This window comes from Marmota monax, unplaced genomic scaffold (assembly GCF_021218885.2).
Source record: "Marmota monax isolate L192 unplaced genomic scaffold, Marmota_monax_Labrador192_F-V1.1 WCK01_AAM20220418_F8-fsc00112, whole genome shotgun sequence".
NCBI classification, from domain to species: domain Eukaryota; kingdom Metazoa; phylum Chordata; class Mammalia; order Rodentia; family Sciuridae; genus Marmota; species Marmota monax.
The window spans coordinates 5,339,959-5,361,525 of record NW_026692073.1 but is presented as its reverse complement, the minus strand read 5'-3'; the positions used below and the strand labels follow the sequence as shown (position 1 = coordinate 5,361,525).

Genomic DNA, 21,567 nt, shown 5'->3' with positions numbered 1-21,567 from the left:
CATGTTTCTAACCATTAGCTATGCTTTTTTTTATTACAACATTTCCAAATGTAAGATGAACATTTGTATTTTATAGCACTCAATAAAAATGATTATCCAAGAAAATAAATTTCATGAGTTATATTTTCTGTGATTTATGTTCAGCATTCAGTACTTGGGTTGAGAATGAAGTGCCATTTCAACTCATCAAATTCCCAGGTCTCACATATCACAAGATGAGATTAAATATATATTTATATCAGATATATATATATATATATATATATATTATATATATATATATATAATGTATATGTATCTATATATGTATGTCAGATATATAGATAGATAGATAGATATACATACTATATATATCTATATATATGTATCATAAAATTTCCTTGTAAAATGGCAGATCTATTCACTGGAATGGTTACTTTTAGGATATGAAGCTCAAAGCATGTTTGACTGAATAATAAGAACATTTTTTGACAACCAGACTTGACATGGATAACTGTTCAACGATTCATCTCCTTCAGTTCTCCATCGTTTTCCTCTAAGTGGTTACTCCCTGTGGATCTATACAACAAGCATTGCAGAGAGTCACAGAAGTATTTTTAAGCACTCCGATTTCATAGTGTATGCTTGATGGACAGAATAAAATGTATTCCTTCAGCTGTTCCAGAATGAGGGCAGGGGGTAAGATAACAGGAGAAGCAAAGGCAAGACAGAATTAGATCTCAATAAATGCTACAAACTTAGAGTACTTTTACCTCTAATTATTTTCCTTACCTACAACTGTTAGTTTCCTCCTTAATTTCTAACCAGCCATTAAAGGGGTAGGTTTTCACATAATGTCATAAATTTACACACGCATACACACAAATCCAAGCTGAGCCTTTGATGCTGTGGAAGACAATTTAAACATTTTAAAACGTCAAACTAAATTTACATTAACTGAGGTATGGCTAAAAAATAAAAATAAAATAAAAATAGTGCAGTGAATAGAAAATTGCAAAAGAAATCCACGTTACAAATAAGCTATAAACACATTTATAATTCATAAACAGTATTAAAACGATTGCTTATGTCATATTAGTTAAAATAACAAAAGTAAGAAAATATGAACAATGCAGAGGTAATTTAAAAAAACAAAAATAAAAAGTTAATAAAATATTTTATCTGCATCAAAATATTCTTTGGAAACCAAAAATAAAAAATGTATCATGTATGTTCTTTCAGGTTGAGCTGAAAAAGTCAGAAAAATACATAGTCCAGGCTATTTGACTTTCTGAAAATGTGGAATTCTAAATATCCCTAAGTATAAAGCGAAAGGCTTTCTGAACTGAAGTGCTGTGCTCCTCCTACAAGTACAAGGAATTCCAGTTCCATTCCTATCAAAAAAAAAAAAAAAAAAAAAAAAGTTTTTGCTTCAAACTGAAACAAATGACCTGACTTTTCATACAGAGTGAGTCCAGCCAAAGCTGTGACCGAAGATTTTTCTCCAGAGCTCTGAAGACACCTGTAGAATCTCCTGAGGGAAAAGAATGCTTTCTGGCAAGGCCTAGATCAGAGTTATCCAAAGCGAAACTTGAGTCTGTATTTCACTGTATTGGGACTTTTGCGAGGTGTAGAGAGTGGAACCTTTGGCTTGACAGGGGTAGGTGGCTTTTTCTTTTCAGGAACAGTAACAGTGAAAGAAAGTTCGGGCTGCTCAGACTGCTTGAATCTTGGTAGAAAGTGGGTGGAGATGTGCTGGGGTTTGACCCGAGGACTGCAACCCCGTTTAGCTTTGCCTCGTTTATTCAGGGCCACATACCACTCCCGCCCTGTCCTTTCAGTTCTGTGGGTTGCCGAAGCATAGGTATTATAGCTGTTTTCTTGAAATCGCTCCCTGAACTTGCAGTCATCTGTAAATTTGGCCTAAATGGGGGAAAAAGAGAAAATTTAACTTGCAATATTTTCAGCATGTAATGAAATATGACGTCTCATACCAAAAAAGAAAAACCAAGAATTCTATTGATCTCTCGCTCTCCTACTTTATTCCCTTTTATAAAAACATATTTGCTTCTTTTTAAGTTGCTTTAAAATTCCTGTTTTTATCTACATATTTCTTTTTTATTCATCTTTGTAACTATGATTTCTGTTCACAATGTACTTGGTGACACAATGTTAATATATGTATTCTAATGATAACTTGAACTCTTCATTTAAACATTAAGAACTCCTAATACATTAAAACATTGTTACTATTTAAATAAAACTTTGCCATTTATAGTTGATTTTTTAAAAATCATATAGATAAAAAACTGTAGATAGGAATTTCCCCCCTCTAGGTCACCAAGAAAATAAATAGAACTATACTATTAAGAAACAATTGCCTAGTAAAACATAAATTTGTGTTTGGAGAAATGGGGTCAAACTGTTCCTTTGAAACAAGCATCCATTTTCAATGTTATCAGTGTAATTCATGCTGCTGAGTGAGGAGTAGCATATGGCCCTATTAATATTGCATGTGTTAAGAGATCTTTCGGAAAAATATAGCTTTAAACATGTGATACAAGAGAGTGTAGAAAGAAAACCATACTGGAGTCAGTATTAACACCTTAGCCAAATCTTACACACACACACACACACACACTATCTGACCTTGAAATGTTCACACAATAGTGGAAAAGCAAACAGACAGACATCATCATGGTGCAGCTTAATAAGTGGAATTATGAGTAGAAAGTCTCCAGAGGTTACAATGACAACTTAGAGGAAAGGCATCTAAGAGGGCAGAGGTGAAGGGAAGAGGGCAGAAAGTCTTCCTGGAAAGCTGACATTTGAGCCGATGTCACGGAGGCAGGTGAAATGAGAAAGAATTTTCCAGGAGCAGGAACAGTATGTTCAAGGGTCAGCGTCACATTTTGAATACCTATTAAGCAGTTTGGTGTGACTTCCGTGTGGGAGGCATGAGGGAAAAAACAAGAGACAAGGCTGACAAAGTAGATCAATACCAGACCAGAAAGGGCTTGGTTTGCTGAACTAGGGTTGGAAGGAGTATGGTAGGGGAAAGAGTGTGAGTGTGGGGCCGGACATGCTACCAAATACCAATTCTGCCACTGGAGCTCTTAGCCTTAGGCCTCTTGTCCACAAGCCTTACCCCACAGGGCTACTGTGAAAATAGAAATATTTTAGTAGGAAAGGGATCTTTACCTTTCATCAAACTCAAGAGTCCATAATCTTCAAGGAATTAAGAATGTGTCTACCAGTCTAAATTCCTACATTTTATGGTTCATGGAGCTCCATGGCATAGAATACTGGGGTTAGAAATACCAAATATTTTGTCCCCCATATATAAAAACACTAAAAGCTGTGCATTTCTATTTCAGGCAAGATGTTCTATGCTGGAATAAAAGAGTCCTTTGCTCTTGCTTTTTCTAGTAATGTCAAACTTTGCAATGTAGATCATAACACCATAACCCAAAAGTCCGGATAATGCAAAGCAATTTACTAGGCACACTGTTGAAGTACTCATGGACTTGTGGACTTGTACTGACAATTACAGAAGACAACCTGGATCAGAGCATTTACAACAGCACATTTATCTTATGTACAACACTCACCAGAGCTATTTACATTTAAGTGCAATACAGCTCCTTATTTCCGGGCAATGAAGCTATATACCTAGGTCTTCTCCACGTCTTCTGGTAGATCTCCTGGATTTGATCTCCAGCAGGCTAGGAGCAGGTGTGTTAAAAGAACCACCTCAAAGTGTGGATTTTCTCTCTTTCTGCCTTACAACACACTAGCCTATGCCTAGGCTAAGAGTGCAAGGATGATGTCACTTTAGAAATCATAGTTATTGTTCTCATTTTTTATTTAAAAGATCTTCTTACAAGTTAAATATGTGTGTATATATCTGTCTATAGCTGCTGCTTAGCTCTTAAAATGGCTCTTCCATTTAATTAGATAATCTTAAAGTTTTATTTTAAAATAAAAATTGTAGCCATCTGGAATATTTCCAGCTCCTGAACAGGACAAGCATTTTAGAAAGGCAAAGAGCATTTCATTAAAAAGAGAATAGGGGCTGGGCCCATAGCTTAGTGGTTAAAGGGACGGAGGTGGAGAGTTTTTCTTAAAAGATAGCTGTATAACTTTTTTGAATATGTATAGATAATGCATTATATTATGTACTATGTATATATACAACATTATAACTTGACCTGACTTTTACCTCTGTTTTATAAAAATAACAGTAATCGCTTTATCCAATGTTGACAGATTTTTAAAGGTATTACATTATTTAACCTTGTTTATCCTTATGTTAAAGAACATGTAATTTTTCAGTTAATGTGGCTGATGGTCACACACACACACACACACACACACACACACACACCATCACACACCATCACATATTTTCAAAAAATGTCAATTCCATCTTAAAGTGTCTCAGAATAGTGAAAAATTTAGCTACCCCACCCACTAAAATTGCTCTATCTAAAAAACGTTCTCCTTTTTTCCTCAAGATTCTTATTTTTTAAGTTCTTTCTTAGAAGGAGCCTTTTTAGGAGGAGGCTGGTCAGACTATCAATTTTTCAAGGGTTATCTAATTGTCCCACAGAGTAGAGATATATTCAGAATGCTAAGGACCCACACACTCACAGACCCTCAGCCACCCCAAAGCCTACATGAAAACAAGAGTAAAGCGGTCAGACTGTTTTGGCTTTCTTAATTGGTTTCTAATTTAATGTTTTGTCTGAAAAAGTCTACTAGCTCTGATGGAACAGAACCATTTGAGAAAACTACTTCAGCTAATTTTTTTTTTTTTTCACCAAGAGATCTAGTTTCTTCTTGAAGGATTGACTGATCTTGTCAGCATTTGCAGTCTTGCTCCAATAAGATTGTGACCCTCAGCAGTACATCTTTGCATGTAATGTCATGCCGGGAGCATCCTTATTGCAAAGAGTCACCAAGAAGCATAGGTATTAGGTATAAGTATTAAAATATATACATTTACCACTAGATAATTTTGCATAACAAAATTTCCAGGCTACTTCTCATATTTAAATTGTCCTTTGACTTTTATAAATTTCTTTAATAAACCATACACTTTAAAATAATAAAGATGCATTATTTCCATAGAAAAATAAGGATGGCATACAGACTTTTTCTGTAGTTAAGATGTAAAGTAGGGAGGTGATCAAATTTCAAATAAGCTACTGAAACCAGAACTCCCATCATTTTGCTTTATTTCAAATATAATTTGAATAAGTTTTAATAATAAATATAATAGATATTTATTGACTATGTAACACCTAAGCACTATGGTGGTTTCTATCTTTATAGAGGTATGGTCCTTCCCAGGTTCTTTGATGATTTAAATGATCTGTATTTTGTCTTTAATTTTTCCTTCATCTCTCAAATTACCTTCAACAAGTCATGCTTATAAAATTAAAATAAAATGTTGAAATCAATGAATTTTAGGTAGCTTCTTATACTCCAAATTATCAAAACAAATAAAACTTAAACACATTAAACTATGTTTCCTGGAATAACCAAAATACTTCAAGGTAGGGAAGCACACTGCTAAGGGAAACAAAAACTTTTTCATCAGAAGATACTGTCTTTTCCTTTTTTTTTTTCTTTTTTCATTTGGTGGTACTGGGGATTGAACCCCCAGGGGTGCTCTACCTACATCTCCAGCCCTTTCTTATTTTTACTTTGACACAGGATCACACTGTTGCTAAGGCTGGCCTCAAACTTGTGATCCTCTGGCCTCCACCTCTAGGATTACAGTCATGTACCACTGTGTCCAAACTAAGAATCACTTTCTTGATTCTACTTATCTCTTCACAGTGAAGAATATATTTTAAACAATTAATGTTTTTTAAAAGTTCAAATTCATTTTAAAGAAAGCAAAATTTAAGATTACCTAGGATATTTCATAAAAGACTAGTTCTACAAAATTGGAATTAAACAGAGGATCAATTAATCCAAGTAGAAAATCTCTCTAAAACAACATTGTTTTAAAAAAAACTCCCTAAAGCCTTAACATAGTTTTGTTCCTTAGTAAATACCATGTTCTATGATGATTGAGAATCTTACAGTGAATGAATTGAGGCTCTGCAAATGCCAATTCTTATTTATGTGCAACTATAGAAGTAAACAGGAAGTATATGAAAGTGGTTTGGAGATAGGAGTGAATTTGCATTAATGCCTGTATAAATCATAGACTGTGAAGTTTTCTATTTCACTATTTTTTTCTTTTGATTTGCCTCTTTCTCTTGAAAGAACTTATAAAATTAAGAAATAATCAGCTAAATCTAAATAATTAAAGTGTTATGAACTAACACTATTCACCAATTCAAATGTTATTATAGAGTGTAATAAAAATGATCATTGTTCTCTAAGCAAAGTTTTCTTGCAGCATGCATTACTAGTTCTGGTTTTTATACTTACATTCATTGCTCCTTGATTTCTATCCCTAACCCCACCAATGAGGTTGCCCTGAACAGGTACCCAAAGCCCACTCCATTTTGTATGGTTTTGCTCTGAGGGTTTTGCACCCTCAGGGCTGCTTTTTGCTCTTTACCACCTAAGCCCCACATGGGTCAGTTGTAGCCCTATCCTACCATGATATCTCCAGAGCATGGCCATAATTCCTGCTTGACATTAGACATCTACCCATTCTACATCTCAGTTCTTCCTATTAGACAGCCAAAGAAATATAGACCTGGTTTTAATAACAACCAACATAATAATACAGTGAGGAATACCAACCACAGGATCCTTCTTCTGAACTTCATGAATTACTAAAATTATTAAAGAATCCAGTTCAAAATGCAGATCCTATGAGTTATCTCCAGAGATTATGTTTTAGTAAGTGTGAGGTGAGAGCCTGGGCTTTTATGGTCAACCAGCATCCCAGCTGATTTTGATGCAGGTGAGGTAAGGACCACATCAGGAGAAACATGGTAGAAGATGGGACCTTTCTTTCTGATGTCTTTAATAGCTCTATAAAACCCGGGCTATTGAAGGCTACTGTGTGTCTCACGGCTTATCTATATTACTTACCTCTTCTAATAATTCATGACTATTAAAATACTATTATGTGATTGTCAATCAGAGAAAACAGTTCACTTAAAGTCCACATTTATCCAGTGCCAGATTGGGCCTGTGAATTAGGTTTCATCTTTTAATTCCTAGACTAAACCTCTTTCTATAACAGTATTCAAACCAAGGTTGTCACCCCAGCTTTTATGGGATCTTATTGGCTCAGAAGTTGTTTCATGTTAAAACAATTGTAAATAACAAGTGCCATTTCCCAAACCATCAGAGAAATGTAACACCATCCCTTGCTTTAGGCAAACTTCCTCACTAAAGTAGGCTCTCTCTCCAGACTTACACAGGGCAAATTTAAAGGAAGCGAAGATACACACACACACACACACACACACACGTGTGTGTGTATATATGTATATACCCACATTTAGTTGTAGATGGACACAATATCTTTATTTTTTTTAGTTTATTTATTTTATGTGTTGCTGAGGATCGAACCCAGTGCCTCATGCATGTGAGACAAGTGTTCTATCACTGAGCTACAACCCCAGCCCATAGGCAAAGGTCTTGATAAAGCTCATGGTCTTGACTGGAAGAGAGAAGCTTATTAGGTTATTTTTTTAAGGATGAAGATAAGTATTGCTCAAGCCTCCATTTCCCCTTCCAGTAAATGTGCCCAACTTTAGGGGCTGCTGACTCCTCCTCACTCTGCCCCCAGCACAGGAAGTCCAGCCCAGATTCTCATCCTAGCAAGCCAGCTGGCACCCTCTGAAACCAGGAAAGGAGGATGTTCTAGTCCTTGCTCAGGGCTGATCAAGCATACATTCCATGCCTGTTTCGTAAACTCTGCAATTAGGTTTCCTTCAAAACATGATCCCCTAAAACCCTGCGAAACAAAAATAATTCCAACACATGCTTCTCTCTGGATCTTTAAAATAAGCTGACATGTTTTCCCCCAATAGACAGTGAGCTATCACACATAATTTACGAAAATGCCAAAGAATACATGATAACCACCTTTCATAGGATTTCATTTTGGCAGGGGCCGGAGGCAGGGGAGAAAAGATGGACACTAAGAATTACAAGATTATGACTCTAGGAAATCCTCGCCTTTTAAGAGCAGAAACTTGGGAATTTGCTTTCAAATTAGGTTCCTTGGAAAAAGGAAAACTCAGTAGGTAGATAAGGATTCACTGTATGTACAAAAAGTCTAGATACAAGGGGAATAACTTCCATGATAAATAGGACTGGGGTCTTCTCTAAATAACTGACCTCAAAATCCGAAAGAAAGAGACTGAAGATCGTCCACCAGCTGCCAGGAAGTTCTGTTTAAACTTTTAAGCCCTGAACACTTGTCCAGCACTACTCTCAGCGTTCTGTATGTATTATCTCATTTCACTTAATCATCCCATAGATTGCTACTGTAATTTTCCTACCATTATTGGTTGGTAAAGCCAAGCAATAGAAAGAATAAGCACCCTTGTGCTTATTCTTCACAGTAAGGCAGTGGAGCAGGGTTCAGCCTTGGTGATCTAACCACATTCACAGAAGAATCTAGAAAGATTCTCTAAGGGGTCTTTGCGGTAAATATCCCAAACCTGAGGGAGAGCAGAAACAGACAGAGAATGACAGACTCAGAAAGTGCCTCAGCATAGGAAAGTGTTGAGACAAAGAGCAGAGGCCACAGTGATGGCTCTGACTAACCCTCATGGCTCTCTGGGAAGCAATTATCTCCTCCTACTCGCCATGATTCCTGACACATTTTGACAAGGTGAAGACCATACACCTTCATCCTGTAAAGAATGCTGAAAATACCTGCATGGTAGGAATTTGACTGTGTTGTATATTTAGAGTAAACCAAAAGTTTTAAGGAAAGTTAGATGTGAATGAGAGACTCGAAAGAACAGCCAGCCCAGCGTATTTACACAACTAAAGTTCAAATGAAATTTCTCTTACAGAATTTAAAAACTCAGCATAAAAATGAAATCCGCATCCATGTTGCCTAAATCTACTCACTCTGGGCTATTTCAGTTGGACATCTTTGGGTCCACTGATGATAGATGAAGCACTTACTAAAAGATTTCTGTGGACAAAACTGATCTTTTCTGTTTTGAAAGTTCAAACTGAGAAGGTTCCCCTAAGCCACACATCATCACATTGGATAACCGACATTTGTAAAAGTCTCTGATACGTTCTGTGGCAGACACATCTCTTCCTCTCTGGAAGAGAGACGTAAAGGGGGGCAGAGATGGAGGGGAGTCAGTACAATAAAAGTGTTTGGAATCAGAAAGAGAGAGCTAGAAGAAAATGTGCAACTTTACATATCCAAAAATTATTTACTTGTTTAGTATTTTAAAAATACTATAAATATTCCAAGGATATGCCATAGTATTCATTTGTTATAGGTTATGTGAAAATATCATTAAGCCATGCACTTACTAATCCTTGTAAATACATGAAAACAATGCAATTGGTTCCAAAATGTAATGTCTTAGTTCAAGCTAACTTTTATATTCCAAGCACTACAGTGTTTAAAAAGAGACAGAACATTGTAAGAGGATATAGTTCTGGTTCAATAACTTGTTAACTGTGTGACCTTAGGAAAATAATTTAACATCTCAGGTTCTTTCCTCACCTCATTATCTAATGAGATAATGTGAGTGAAAGAGCTTTTACAGGACTCTGAAAGTCCATTATCCCTGCCTGGTAACTAATTTTTAATTATCTGATTGTTACTATAAAAACCAAATTGAAAACCTACAACTATCCATGAATATTTCCCAGTGCAGTGGGGGACTACTTTCCCCAGGATTATATGAATATTTTACATTTCTACACTTACTCTCTACATTTACTTTGTGGATAGAAATTTAAAGGTAACTCTTAAAATACTTCTGCACAATTATTAGTTTAAAGTAACTCACAAATTATACTTCTAATCCTAAAAGTATGAGTTGTTGGCCTTTAGGATGATGATGTGATTTTATAAAAATCAAAACTCCATCAAATAATCATATTTAAGTTATGAAAACAATTTTTAAACATGTTTATTACCTAGAAGCTGAAAACAGGAAAGCTGGGCATAAAAGTGATAATTGCTAGGATTAATGCTATTTCTGAATTCAACTTCTTTAAAAATAAATCACTTTATAATTTAATTAGGTTTCCATATAGAGAGAAAGTGCTAATACAAGCTCAGATAAGAGAAAGTGGGATTGAACAATTGGTTTAAAAAGAATCCACATAATCACAGGGCTTAATTTTTTTTATCTACAATTCAGCTCAAAGTCATCAGAATGACTTTTATATCAAAGAGCTTCAGTGAGTGACAAGAGCAAGACTTGCTTTGTACTGTTTAAAAGTCATTATTCCATGAAATAACTTTAGCCTGCCAAGATGAAAAAGAATAACAGATGCTGTTTTTGCATTATCTGCATTATTTCCACCAGTCATCCTTAGACATTTGGGTCAAATTTCTAGAAATTTGTTACTTGCATTTGACAGAGGAATCATGTATCCTAACCTCTCAGTTTGACCTTTCTAATTGGCATCCATTTATAATACTTTGCTTTCTGTGGCAATTATCCTTAAGCTGGTCCAAGTTGAATCTATTTTTTGCATGTATAAATGTGCATAAATCAGAATATTTTCAAAGTTAAAATTTTCATGCATAACCAACAAACCAATGAGAGAAAATTTCCTTATGTACATCATATATTATTCTGATGCTTAGATTTTGAAGGTGTTTCAATCTTTTACAACCTTAAAGTAGTCTGGGGAGAAGTTACTCTGTCCTGAGGCATTTAATCATTATTTTCAAAATCTGTATGTGGATTTTTAAAAATCAAATGTTATTTTTTAATAAAATGAAATGTTTGTCTTTTTCCACAGTAATGCAGAATTTTGTCCCTTAAAATACATAAATACAAAAATCAAAGATTTTTAATTGCTCCATCAGAACAATTATTTTATAAATACTATATTATAGCTTGCTAGAGCATAATAATGAGTTCAGAATATGAAATAGGTAAATAATTTTATAATTCTTGCAATGAATTATTAAAAAGTTTGAAACAAAGGGGTTTTCTATGTATCTTAATAAGCTAAGATTTTAGTAGTTTATTATATTTATACTACTTTTAGTTTATTACATATACTAATAGGTAGTGTTTATTCAACACAATAATACCAATATACAAACACTGTTCTAAGTACTTTATATGTATTATTCATTTAAACCTGAAGTGACTATAGAAATTGCTCCAACTCTAGAGAATCCTTCAAAATTATTAATAAATCACCTTTATCTAAAGGAAAGAAAAATTATAAAGGTCTTACACATTTAACAAAGTGCAACTCTCAAAAGTCTACATAAAATAAAAATAATAAATAGTAATTTTCAATTAGCTGCATTCAACTAAAAGTTCCATATACTTTGAAAATAGGAAAGGTAATATTTCAACAATTCATTTATTAAGAATTAAAAAGAATATGAGCTAAAGAACTAATTTCAAAGAAAAATTTTTAAAATTATTTAATGTGAAAAAAGCTAGTATACCACAGAGAAAACATAAATCATTTTTAAGTGCCATGTATACATAGTAATATAAATAAACAGAATCAGAGTGGGAAAGCTAAGCTACATGTATTTTATTACCTTTAAAATGTTTTAATATTTCCCATGTGAAGGGTGTTTTAATAACAAAGCAAAAAAATAAATAATTTATAAATTGATGCCAAACCTTGTAAGTGATGTGAAGCAATTTTTAAAGTGCAAAATTAGTCTTTATAGCATTAAGAAGTCATTATATTTGATGTGACAAAATACAAGGGAAAAATTCCTCAAATTCATCAAATAAAAAATTTCCATTGAAGTTTAAAGACTTCTTATTACCGGCTTCTTCCCTTCCTACTTGTTAATATGAAAATATGTTATGCTACTTAGATTCGATTTTTTAACATTGTAAATAGTTTGTAAGATTAAACAAGAAATTCATTTACTGAACATCCACCATCTCCACAAACATGAAAATTTTAAATGTTATGCAGTATTGTAATACTACTCCACATTTGGGCCCTTCTATAAATAAAAGATGACAACCACTTTGAAAAAGTTATTTCCAAATACATTCACCTTGAAAACTTTTTATAGACTCTAATACCTTTTCAAGTCAATAAAATAGTAAATGATTAGAGACCCACATAGAATTCTCTTGGTTTTATGAACGTATAATTTTACCAAAAACCAATACTCTAAGCAAGGCATTTGTCTTTTCTACCAATTTGGAAGATCAATTGATTCTTTGTTTCAAATGTAAAATCTCCATAACACCTTGAACAAGTATAAAGTGGTTCTACTTACACTTGCATGGAGTTTTCCTTTTTTTGACATCGCTAAAAATTTGTTGCTGAAAACTCCTCGTATTCCTACAATCCCCTGAGACACAGCAAATATTTCCAAAATACCTAGGATGACAGAAATCCCAAAATAAAACACAGACTCTTCTATATATCATTGCGAAGAATTAAATTTCTACATAGATTCTTGCCATTCTTTATTACTGCTGTTAAAAAAAAGAATTTAGTATTTAACATTCTTATTTTTGTGACATTCACTTTGTTTAAAAAAACAGCTAGTTTATGATTATCATGCACCAATAAAAATACGGAAAAAACAGCTATCATTCAAGTATTCGTTTAAAATAATTAATTTCAAGATTCAAAAAATCTGATTTTGCATCATCAGTAATCCTTTTTCTTTTTTCCAAATGCAAACTGCTTTTAGTAGACTATGTTTGGCAATAGAATCTTTTCAGGTTCTAAAAGAATCAGAAAGGCACGTTTGGTAAATATTTTAAAAAATAATTCTTATCCATTATTTTTCCATCAAAGATAACATGCTATTTTTAACATTAAAGTCATAAAGTGCTCTCAAAATTAATATAAACCATTGGAAAGCCTGGAAAACAATATTTATAAAAAAATAAATCCTTCTTCTCTGATCATCACAATTTGAGTGTAAATAAATAAATATATACAGTATTCAATTATTTAGCAAGTAGCTCATTTAAAGACTACACATAACAAGATACTGAAAACGTTATGAATAACATTGGCTTAACACATGTTTTATGGACTATGTTTTTAAACATCTTGTACTTGAATCATTTCCTGAAAAAAATTAATGAGATATTTTATTACATTATTATTTATATTTTGTATTTCATATCTAGCATTATCAAGTCAATGTCACTCTCTCTGCTACAATACTTTCTAAGTCCACACTCACTGAGTCAAAAGAATTGCTCATCACAGTTCACAAGAGTATTTTAAAAAGATGAAACCTATAATATGCATACAATTGAAAAGGCTACCTATTTATCATAAACTCACATATAATGTATTACAGAGATGAGAAAAACATAATGTTTATGTTGGTTACCTACATCAAATTGCAGAGAAACAAAAAAGACTGAAATGATGTAGTCCACTAGAGCTAGAAAAAGATCTATCCTAGAGAAGAACAAAGGAAAAGAAAAAAAAAAAAAGAATAAAGCAAGGAAGAAGAGAGGAAACAACACCTCAACACTCCAGTCTGTACTGTTCCAAGCATACATATTTATTTAGGATAACCATAAAACTCTGCTAAGTAGAAAAGTTTACCTGATTTCTTGCAATAGCAGTCTTTCTCTGGAGTATTTGAAGTACATGTAAAATTATTGAATTTACAAGAAGGAAAATAAGCACATTCATATGAAAAAATTTATTGAGCAAATACATTGCACATTGGAAGCTGAGCACCTCTAATTGTAACAAATACTGCTGCTTATTTATTCAATTTGGTTTCTTTAAAATATTTGATTAGAAAGCTCATCAGGAAAAGGGAATACCTGAAAAACTATTTTTGTTATAAACATTTTTAGACCAAAGGAAATAAAACACAGCTCAGAAAAACTGAAGCTGCTGATGTATTAGTGTTTCTTTTAATATATACAAATAGAAAAACACAAAACCGTTTTGAAGGAAGTACTTTTGCTTTTAGAAAGAAAACATTAAAGAAACTTTTTTCCCATACATTCTTTCCTTCAAAATGTTTTCATCTATTTATAATAGATTTTTCTATAAAAATTATTGGACTGAACTACATACTCAAAGGTTTAGAAACATTGACATTTTATTGAATAGTAGCAAAGCACAGAAAATGCTTGATAAAGGTAAATTTATAAACTACATGGATAGCAGTATACATAAATATATATATACTGCTTTAGTAAACATGTAGTGCAAAAGTAGTATGTTTAACTTTACAGAGTTAATTTACAGAGATGCAATATGTTTTAATATTATTACTAAAATGTAACTGAAACATCTGCTATAAAGTTTTATTTCTATCAGAATTACAGAATGATATTAAAAAACATCATTAATGCATTAGTTATTGTTGGGGACCTGCTTGTGAGTACTAAAATAAAACAAGAAAGGGAAAACATGAGAAATCAAATATGTAGGGTGATAAATACAAAAGAGACAATTTGGAGTTGCTAGAGAAAGAGACTTGGTTGTGTTTCTCCCAATTTACTCAAGGTTTTGGAGTGTTAGATGTTCTTGATTCCATTCTCTGTGATATTACATGGTTTGTTAAATGCAAACTGATTGTATATTAATAAAAAATGTATGTTAGTATTAAAGATAAAATTTTCAGTACAATATGAGTTTGAAGCCTAACTTTAAAGATGTTGAGATAAAAGAACTTTATAAATATTTACTGAATAAAAATACTACTGCTTTGCCTAAGTAAACTATTGCTTTCTGACAGCTAGTATACGCTATTATTTAAGAAAGACCCATTTTGACTCATTTAACTTGTATCTCAACAAAGAATACATTCTGTATGCACGTTATGCACATTTTGCATTGCAATGAATTTTAAATATGGGGAAGATAAAACAATATTTGTGAAAGTTATTATTTTATTACATATTGCACAGTTTATTTTCTTACAAAATGAGGTGTTACCTAAGAATGGAAAGATTTTATGATTTTAAGAAAATTATATTTAGGGGCGAGGGCTGTGGCTCAATGGTAGAGCGCTTGCCTCGTATGAGTGAGGCACTGGGTTCAATCCTCAGCACCACATAAAAATAAATAAACAAAATAAAGATATTGTGTCCATCTACAACTAAAATAATATTTAAAAAAAAGAAAATTATATTTTTACCTTCACATATACCATTCTATTCAATATAATGAAGAAGAAAAGAAAGAGAAAAGATGAAATTAGATGAAAGAATTGTTTTTCAAACAGGCAACTTTGGTTTTGACCTTTTAAATTTCAGTGTAATTAAGGACTAACATTGGGGACATGTTAAGATTATAATTTCCACATTAATGTCAGCAGTGAGTTTACAATGCCTTATTTTCTTGAATACTGAAACAAATTCTACAGGTATCACATACACCTTAAATTCTTGCTCCCCTACCCCAAGAGGTCACAAGCCTATTTTATCTATTTTACTATGCCAAATCTCAGTAACTTATTAAAGAATTCTACATATTTTATAGCCATCTGCATTAAATCACATGTAGGTAAATCCCAGGAAACATTTCTCTAACATTGACCTTTTTTTAAAATATTTCAGTGATTTCCAGACCCTTGTCATTGGGAGTTTGTGATCATAAATTTGATGGAAACTTATGGATGCCAAAACTTTATCCTTACACAAAATTGTGGGAAACAAAACTTGTGTCGCAGATCATAGATAGTCAATGAGTGTCTGCTACATTTAATTGTCTTCTTTGACCACTGGCTATCTCTCTTTTTCTTTTGATAGAACTCCTTTTGTGCTCATGGAGGGACACACTCTTCTGTTATTGTAGCCCACTCCTATGGTGTGGGGAGATGCTCAATATAAATTATCTCACATTACTAGTAGACGGTGTGTTATTTTTATACTATGATGTTCCTATTTAAGTGTATTAAAAGAAGAGGGCAATGCTTAAAAGAAGGAGGTAGTCTCTTTTGGTAGAATTTCATGGTTGACATCCAGGTTGAAGAAAGCAAGAATTTCTTGGTATCTCTCAGATGATGCTCACAGTTTAATCCACTTACCTACAGGGATAGTTATTCCTAAAGAAGTAAGTTTACTTCAATAAGAAAACACCTATCTAGATTTTTAAACTTAGTCCTCTATAGATTTTTTAATATAATACTGCTGTATTGAGCAGATACAAGTATTAGAGTTGATGAATAAAACATAGAAAAACTTAGGTATCTCATCCCATGTATTCAGAAGCTTTCAACAACCCATCAGAAAATTCCCAAGGAAAAATATTTAAAACTGAAGTTTCTCTACTTGTATCCTTACAGCAACAGATATTTTGTGCAAAGTTATCAATGTGAATCTTGAAATATTCAATTTAGTAGTCTTTATTGATTAAATTTGTAACAAAATCTCTACTTGAGTTTTTCTGCACAGATAATACAGATTCTGGTTTATCTAGGCTTGACTGACCCTCTAGTTTGTATGACTCTACATAACACCAAAATTGATAGTAAATTCAGATTTTTTAAAAAGTCAGTAAAATCGAGTGTTCAATTAGTCAAAATATGTTATTATAATTTTCATATTTTATGTGATTGCTTTGGTTTTGTGTGGCTCCAGCCTTAAACTTTTCATTTCTGTATTGATTTCTTATTCTTCAGTGACCTAAGAGAAGTCAACAGAAGCACTGTATTAAAACTAAATTTGAAAACATATAAATTAGAATGGGAAAATAAACAAGGAGAGAAATGAATTACAGTAGATGGGGTAGAGAGAGAAGATGGGAGGGGAGGGGAGGGGAGATAGTAGAGGATAGGAAAGGTAGCAGAATACAACAGTTACTAATAGGGCATTATGTAAAAATGTGGATGTGCAACAGATGTGATTCTGCAATCTGTATTTGGGGTAAAATTGGGAGTTCAAAACCCACTTGAATCAAATGTATGAAATATGATATGTCAAGAGCTTTGTAATGTTTTGAACAACCAATAAAAAAAGAAAAATAAAAAAAAAAGAAAACATATAAATTAAAGCAAACCTTGTGTTTCTGTGTAATGGTTGCATCTTATCATTTGTCTTGTCTTTCTTCATCTTTTCCCATTATTTCCTTATAATAATGTTTCTATACAGTAAGTTTGATTCCACTTCCTGTCTTCAAAACTTGGAATTATCATCTCATAAGAGAAACTAGGACTGTATTAATCGATACACTTAAAGAAATTATGTTTCAAAATCTACGACCACAGAGTGCTTCTGATAATTAAATTAGGAAATATTCACAATTTGCAAAAGTATTCATTATCAAATGAAAATTATGAAACATATGTTCCATCTAACAAATCTTATTATATTTAAAAGAATCAGTTAAATGAAGTTTCATGTTAAAACTTTGGCTTTTTTCCTGAAGTAATTGGTTTATAGCAAAAAGAATTTTTTCCTGTCACTGCCAACTCACAGACAATAGAATTGGATAATAAAGAAAAGAGATGTACCCCATATGCCCTTGACCCAGCTTAGTCTCTCTTGTGAGACTTAGACAAATGTTTCTTCCTATGTTCTAAACAATAGTTCAGGACCAACACCTTAGTTTACATAAATATCAGGAAACCACCAAGTGCTGCCTTCAAAGAGGTAAATGATCAACAGCAGTTAGCAAGATGCTGTTTCTCTTTCACAGCTATGTAAGGGCAGAGACCCACTTTAAATTTCCAAATTACCTGCCATTCTACAAAACATGAGACATCCTATACACATTCTTAATTGAACAATGGTAGCAAATTTTACAAAGTAGGATTAACATTCCTGCCATGACAAAGCAGCCAATCACTAGGACATGAATGTGTAAGTTGTGCTTTCCTCTGTGAGAAGAATCTATGGAAGGCAAAACAAAACAATAATAACAAAACTGCACAAAAGTAACCAAAACATCCTGCTTAGTGAGGTAGGCATACCATATTGGGTGCATAAATGAATGAATAGTGAATGAAAGAAAGTCATATGAAAGACATAGACTAAAACTCTGAAAGACTGTTTAAAACTGGCATAAATTAGGAATTGTTATCTAAAGTTTTATTTAGAAACTGTTTAGAAAACATTCCTGCTCTTTTGTAGGTAACTTTTGACATGGATTTTAAAATGAATTATACCTTGGAAATTACAGGTAGTGGTAATTTCTTTACCTTTGTTGATCTGTTCTCATTTCCCTTCCCACAACTTTCCTCTACTAGCAAGGCCTAAACTTCAAAAAAAAAAAAAAAAAAAAAAAATCTTTGACTCCTGTCTTGTCTTTGAGGAGAATAGGGTGATTATCTAGGGAATGAATGTTACTCTCAGAGATCCCTAGCACACCAAAATCCACCCTAGACACATTTTTTTTAAGCTCCCTGGGCTCTAACTTATTGCTTACTGCCTGCTAATTTGGGAGGTAGAGGGTCTTCGCCTGAGCACACAAAGATTATCCTGCTCGTGCTGATTTTCTGCATAACCTGAAAGAAGAATGGAATAGAGAAAGTTTTCCGTTTAAATAAATAAATAAGAGGAGGAAAGATTGCTGGAAGTGGAGAATAAGCTCTGATGTCTGATGAAACAGAGTCAAATTGGACCAAATGAGAAGGATAAATAAAAATACTAAAACAGGTATAACTCTAGCTGCCCCTGAAATTTCAGAAAATTTGCCTTCACCCCAACAGACGATACCCTTTATCACCAAAAGTGGGAGTTATTTGATCAGAGTAAAATGAACTCTAAAATATGAACATAGGCTCCTCTGAGAAGCGTGCTGGATTACCTGGGGTGTGTGGGTAGAGCCCTGTGGACTAGGTGCTCCAGACATCTCACCACGTGCGCTGCAGTCAGCTGGAGTCCACCCCAAAGGATTAAAGAGGTTCAGGAGTCAAGCGTGGAACCGCTCCTGTCCTGGAGTAAACCTCCAGGTTTTACACCGGGCCCTCTAAAACCCACCGGAGGAGGCTTTTCAACCAGCCACCCGCTGATATGTGCGCTTCCAATCCTGCTACACAGGCCCCTGCCACATTGTCAGCCCGGTAGTGTAGCCTGCGCTCCTCCACAGCCTGAGGAGTCTACTGGCCTGTGGGGTCTTAGGTCTGAGGCAGAACAAGTCAGATACACCTGAGAGTAACCGACTGACTCCAGGGCCAGGTGAGTAGGCAGCGCTATCTCCTGGTCACTTTTCAGCTCTTCCTGGATATCTCAGAGGCCACAGTAATGGATTTTTCTGCTGAACAAACCCCCTCTGGAAAAGCAATTGGAACCTACCATGGAAAAGCCTCGCAGAGGATTGCTCTAATCCACCCCCCTACCCCGCACAGCCCCAAATCACCTCTTCTCTTAGTTGCCTAGTAGCGGGGAGGCGAATACGTGGAGTGGCTGTGATGGTCTGGAAACTCAGATGGAGTGGAAGGGAAGAATAGATAAGAAAGGAGGAAGAAAGAGAATGCTAATGAAAAAAACTCATAAAGAAAATTAAGAACTTGATTAAAAAAAAATCCTGCACAATTTGTACCCACAACAAATGGAACCTCTCTGTTTCTTTTAAAATACTTTCCCCTAAATGTCCTTCAAGACCAAGGATGTCCACACTTCTAAAGAGATATTGTCATGGTCCCAAGACACGAAACTGTTAAACATCACTGGAGTTAATACTTGCAATGTCCATCACATCTCCCTCTCCAAACGTGTCCAGTTTTTCAGATAGCCGCCTTCTTCAGGCAAAATCTCTGCCCTCCCCCTGCCTCTTTCCATATATATTTATATGCACATATACATGTACCTATGTATATACATATGTGCAATATAAACATATACTATATTAATTCGGGATTTATGGTTATGGCTGGAGAAGGGAAGTATTTGAGATTTGATTCCTGTAAAAAAAATTAACTTCAGCTATGTACAGGGAAAAGCAATGCACTTTGATGCCTAATGAAAAATACCAACATAGTTCATAAGCAGAAAGTAAAGAGAAATTGAACACGGAAAAGTAAGAAATTTGGGGGGATTTTATGAAGGCATGGCCGGAAGATCAGCTTGGGGGCCCAGCATCCTGGAAACAAGGTGCCTGTCTGGGCACCCGTCTCTGGGTAACCTTCACCTCAGGAATCGCCATTCCTCATGCCCAGCCCAGGAGAAGAGTGCGTATGAATGTGCCTTGTAGATGCACGTACACCCAACCCACCCGGCTGTTCTCAGGACCAGCTGCGTACCAGGAGATGGGGCTCCAGAAGGTGCTCCCGTGGCCCAAAGAATACTGGTTGTCCCTCTGGAACCTCCCATAGCCCGCCTAGGACATGTGCTGTAGGCGATCAAGCAACTTACTTAACATATTGGCTTCGTGGGAGCCATTGACTTTGCCATCCGGGTAGATCTGCAGATGAAAACCAATGCCCACTCTGCAGTAGAGACTGCCAGTCCGGCGCCCCGAGGGGCTCCACTGGAAACTGCTCTGCTCCAAGCCGCTTCCTTGGTTGCCCAGAGAAGCCGCTGGGGAGGAAGAAGAGGCAAGAAAAGACCTGGAAGACGTCGTGCCACTAGTGCTCTGGCGGCTGCCAGAGTCTCCCGGGTTCCTATCAGTGGCAGCGGGTCCGGATTGCCCTTTGGGGGCAAGATGCTTCTCCCCGTGAGCCCAAGCGCTGAGGATCAGGTGGCTGAGGAAGAGGAGGAAGAGGAAGGACAAGCTCATTCTTCCAGTCGCGGGGGTCCTAAGTGCATCTTGTTGGGCTGCTCCTGGGCTCTGTAGCCCCCGCGCGGCTGAGTGCCTCTGGCGCTGCCCCCCTCGCCGCACGGGGTGGACATAGCCTCGGGGAAGAGAGAGGGAGTGGGGGGAGAGAGAGAGGCCACCGGAGCGGATCTCGGCGCTGGCACCGGGATATTTATAACGCCAGTGATCTCACTGCTCTGTGCACGCCTGCGAAGCTTCCCCTCACCCGCCGCTTTGTGTACTCACTGGCCGGTGCGGGGAGGGAGCCTAGCCGTCCCGGGGGCGGGGGTTGAAGGAGGGAGGAGATGGGAGAGAGTGAGTGGGAGGAGAAGCCAGGCTGAGAGAAGCTGCACCCCGGACGCTGGGTGCGCCCACACCAGGGCCGAGAACCCCAGCAGTTCTCACGCGCCTCACAGCCCCCCCGCAACTGGGGCCAACGCCGCGCAGGATTCAGCTCCGCGCCAGCAGTTCAGTCCTTCAGGGACACCGACCGGAGCCAAGGGTCGAAACGTGGAAATGGGTTTTCGTTCTCTTCCACGTCTCTAGCGCACTCGGGTCCCAGCAAGACACTCTTGCCTACCCGAGACCCGAATTTCAGGTTTCTCACCTTTGCCTAGCAGACCCCAGTAGATTGCCCCTCCCCGGGGGACCCTTCGGACAGCTTCAAGTGATTTCCGCGGGAACCCAACAGGGATTCGCAGCACAACTTGGAAAGGCTTTTGGTGTGGCGCGGTTGGGAGAAAATGCTGGTTACTGATTCATTAAAGAGCTAAGGAA

General features: G+C 35.6%; 1 protein-coding gene across 2 annotated transcripts; it reads right to left on the bottom strand.

Moving 5' to 3' along the window:
* Positions 1-388: 388 nt before the first annotated feature.
* Fgf5 (fibroblast growth factor 5) lies at positions 389-21,245 on the bottom strand. Of its 2 annotated transcripts, XM_046458493.2 has the most exons (3): positions 20,409-21,245; positions 12,395-12,498; positions 389-1,902 (listed from the first exon to the last, which is right to left on the bottom strand). In XM_046458493.2, exons 1-3 carry the CDS (start codon positions 20,770-20,772, stop codon positions 1,555-1,557), a joined length of 816 nt encoding a protein of 271 aa, XP_046314449.1. In that variant the 5' UTR covers positions 20,773-21,245; the 3' UTR covers positions 389-1,554. The 2 variants fall into 2 exon arrangements, with proteins under 2 accessions (XP_046314449.1, XP_058440368.1); XM_058584385.1 differs by lacking the exon at positions 12,395-12,498 and having other exon boundaries at positions 1,747-1,902.
* Between the last annotated feature and the right edge of the window lie 322 nt (positions 21,246-21,567).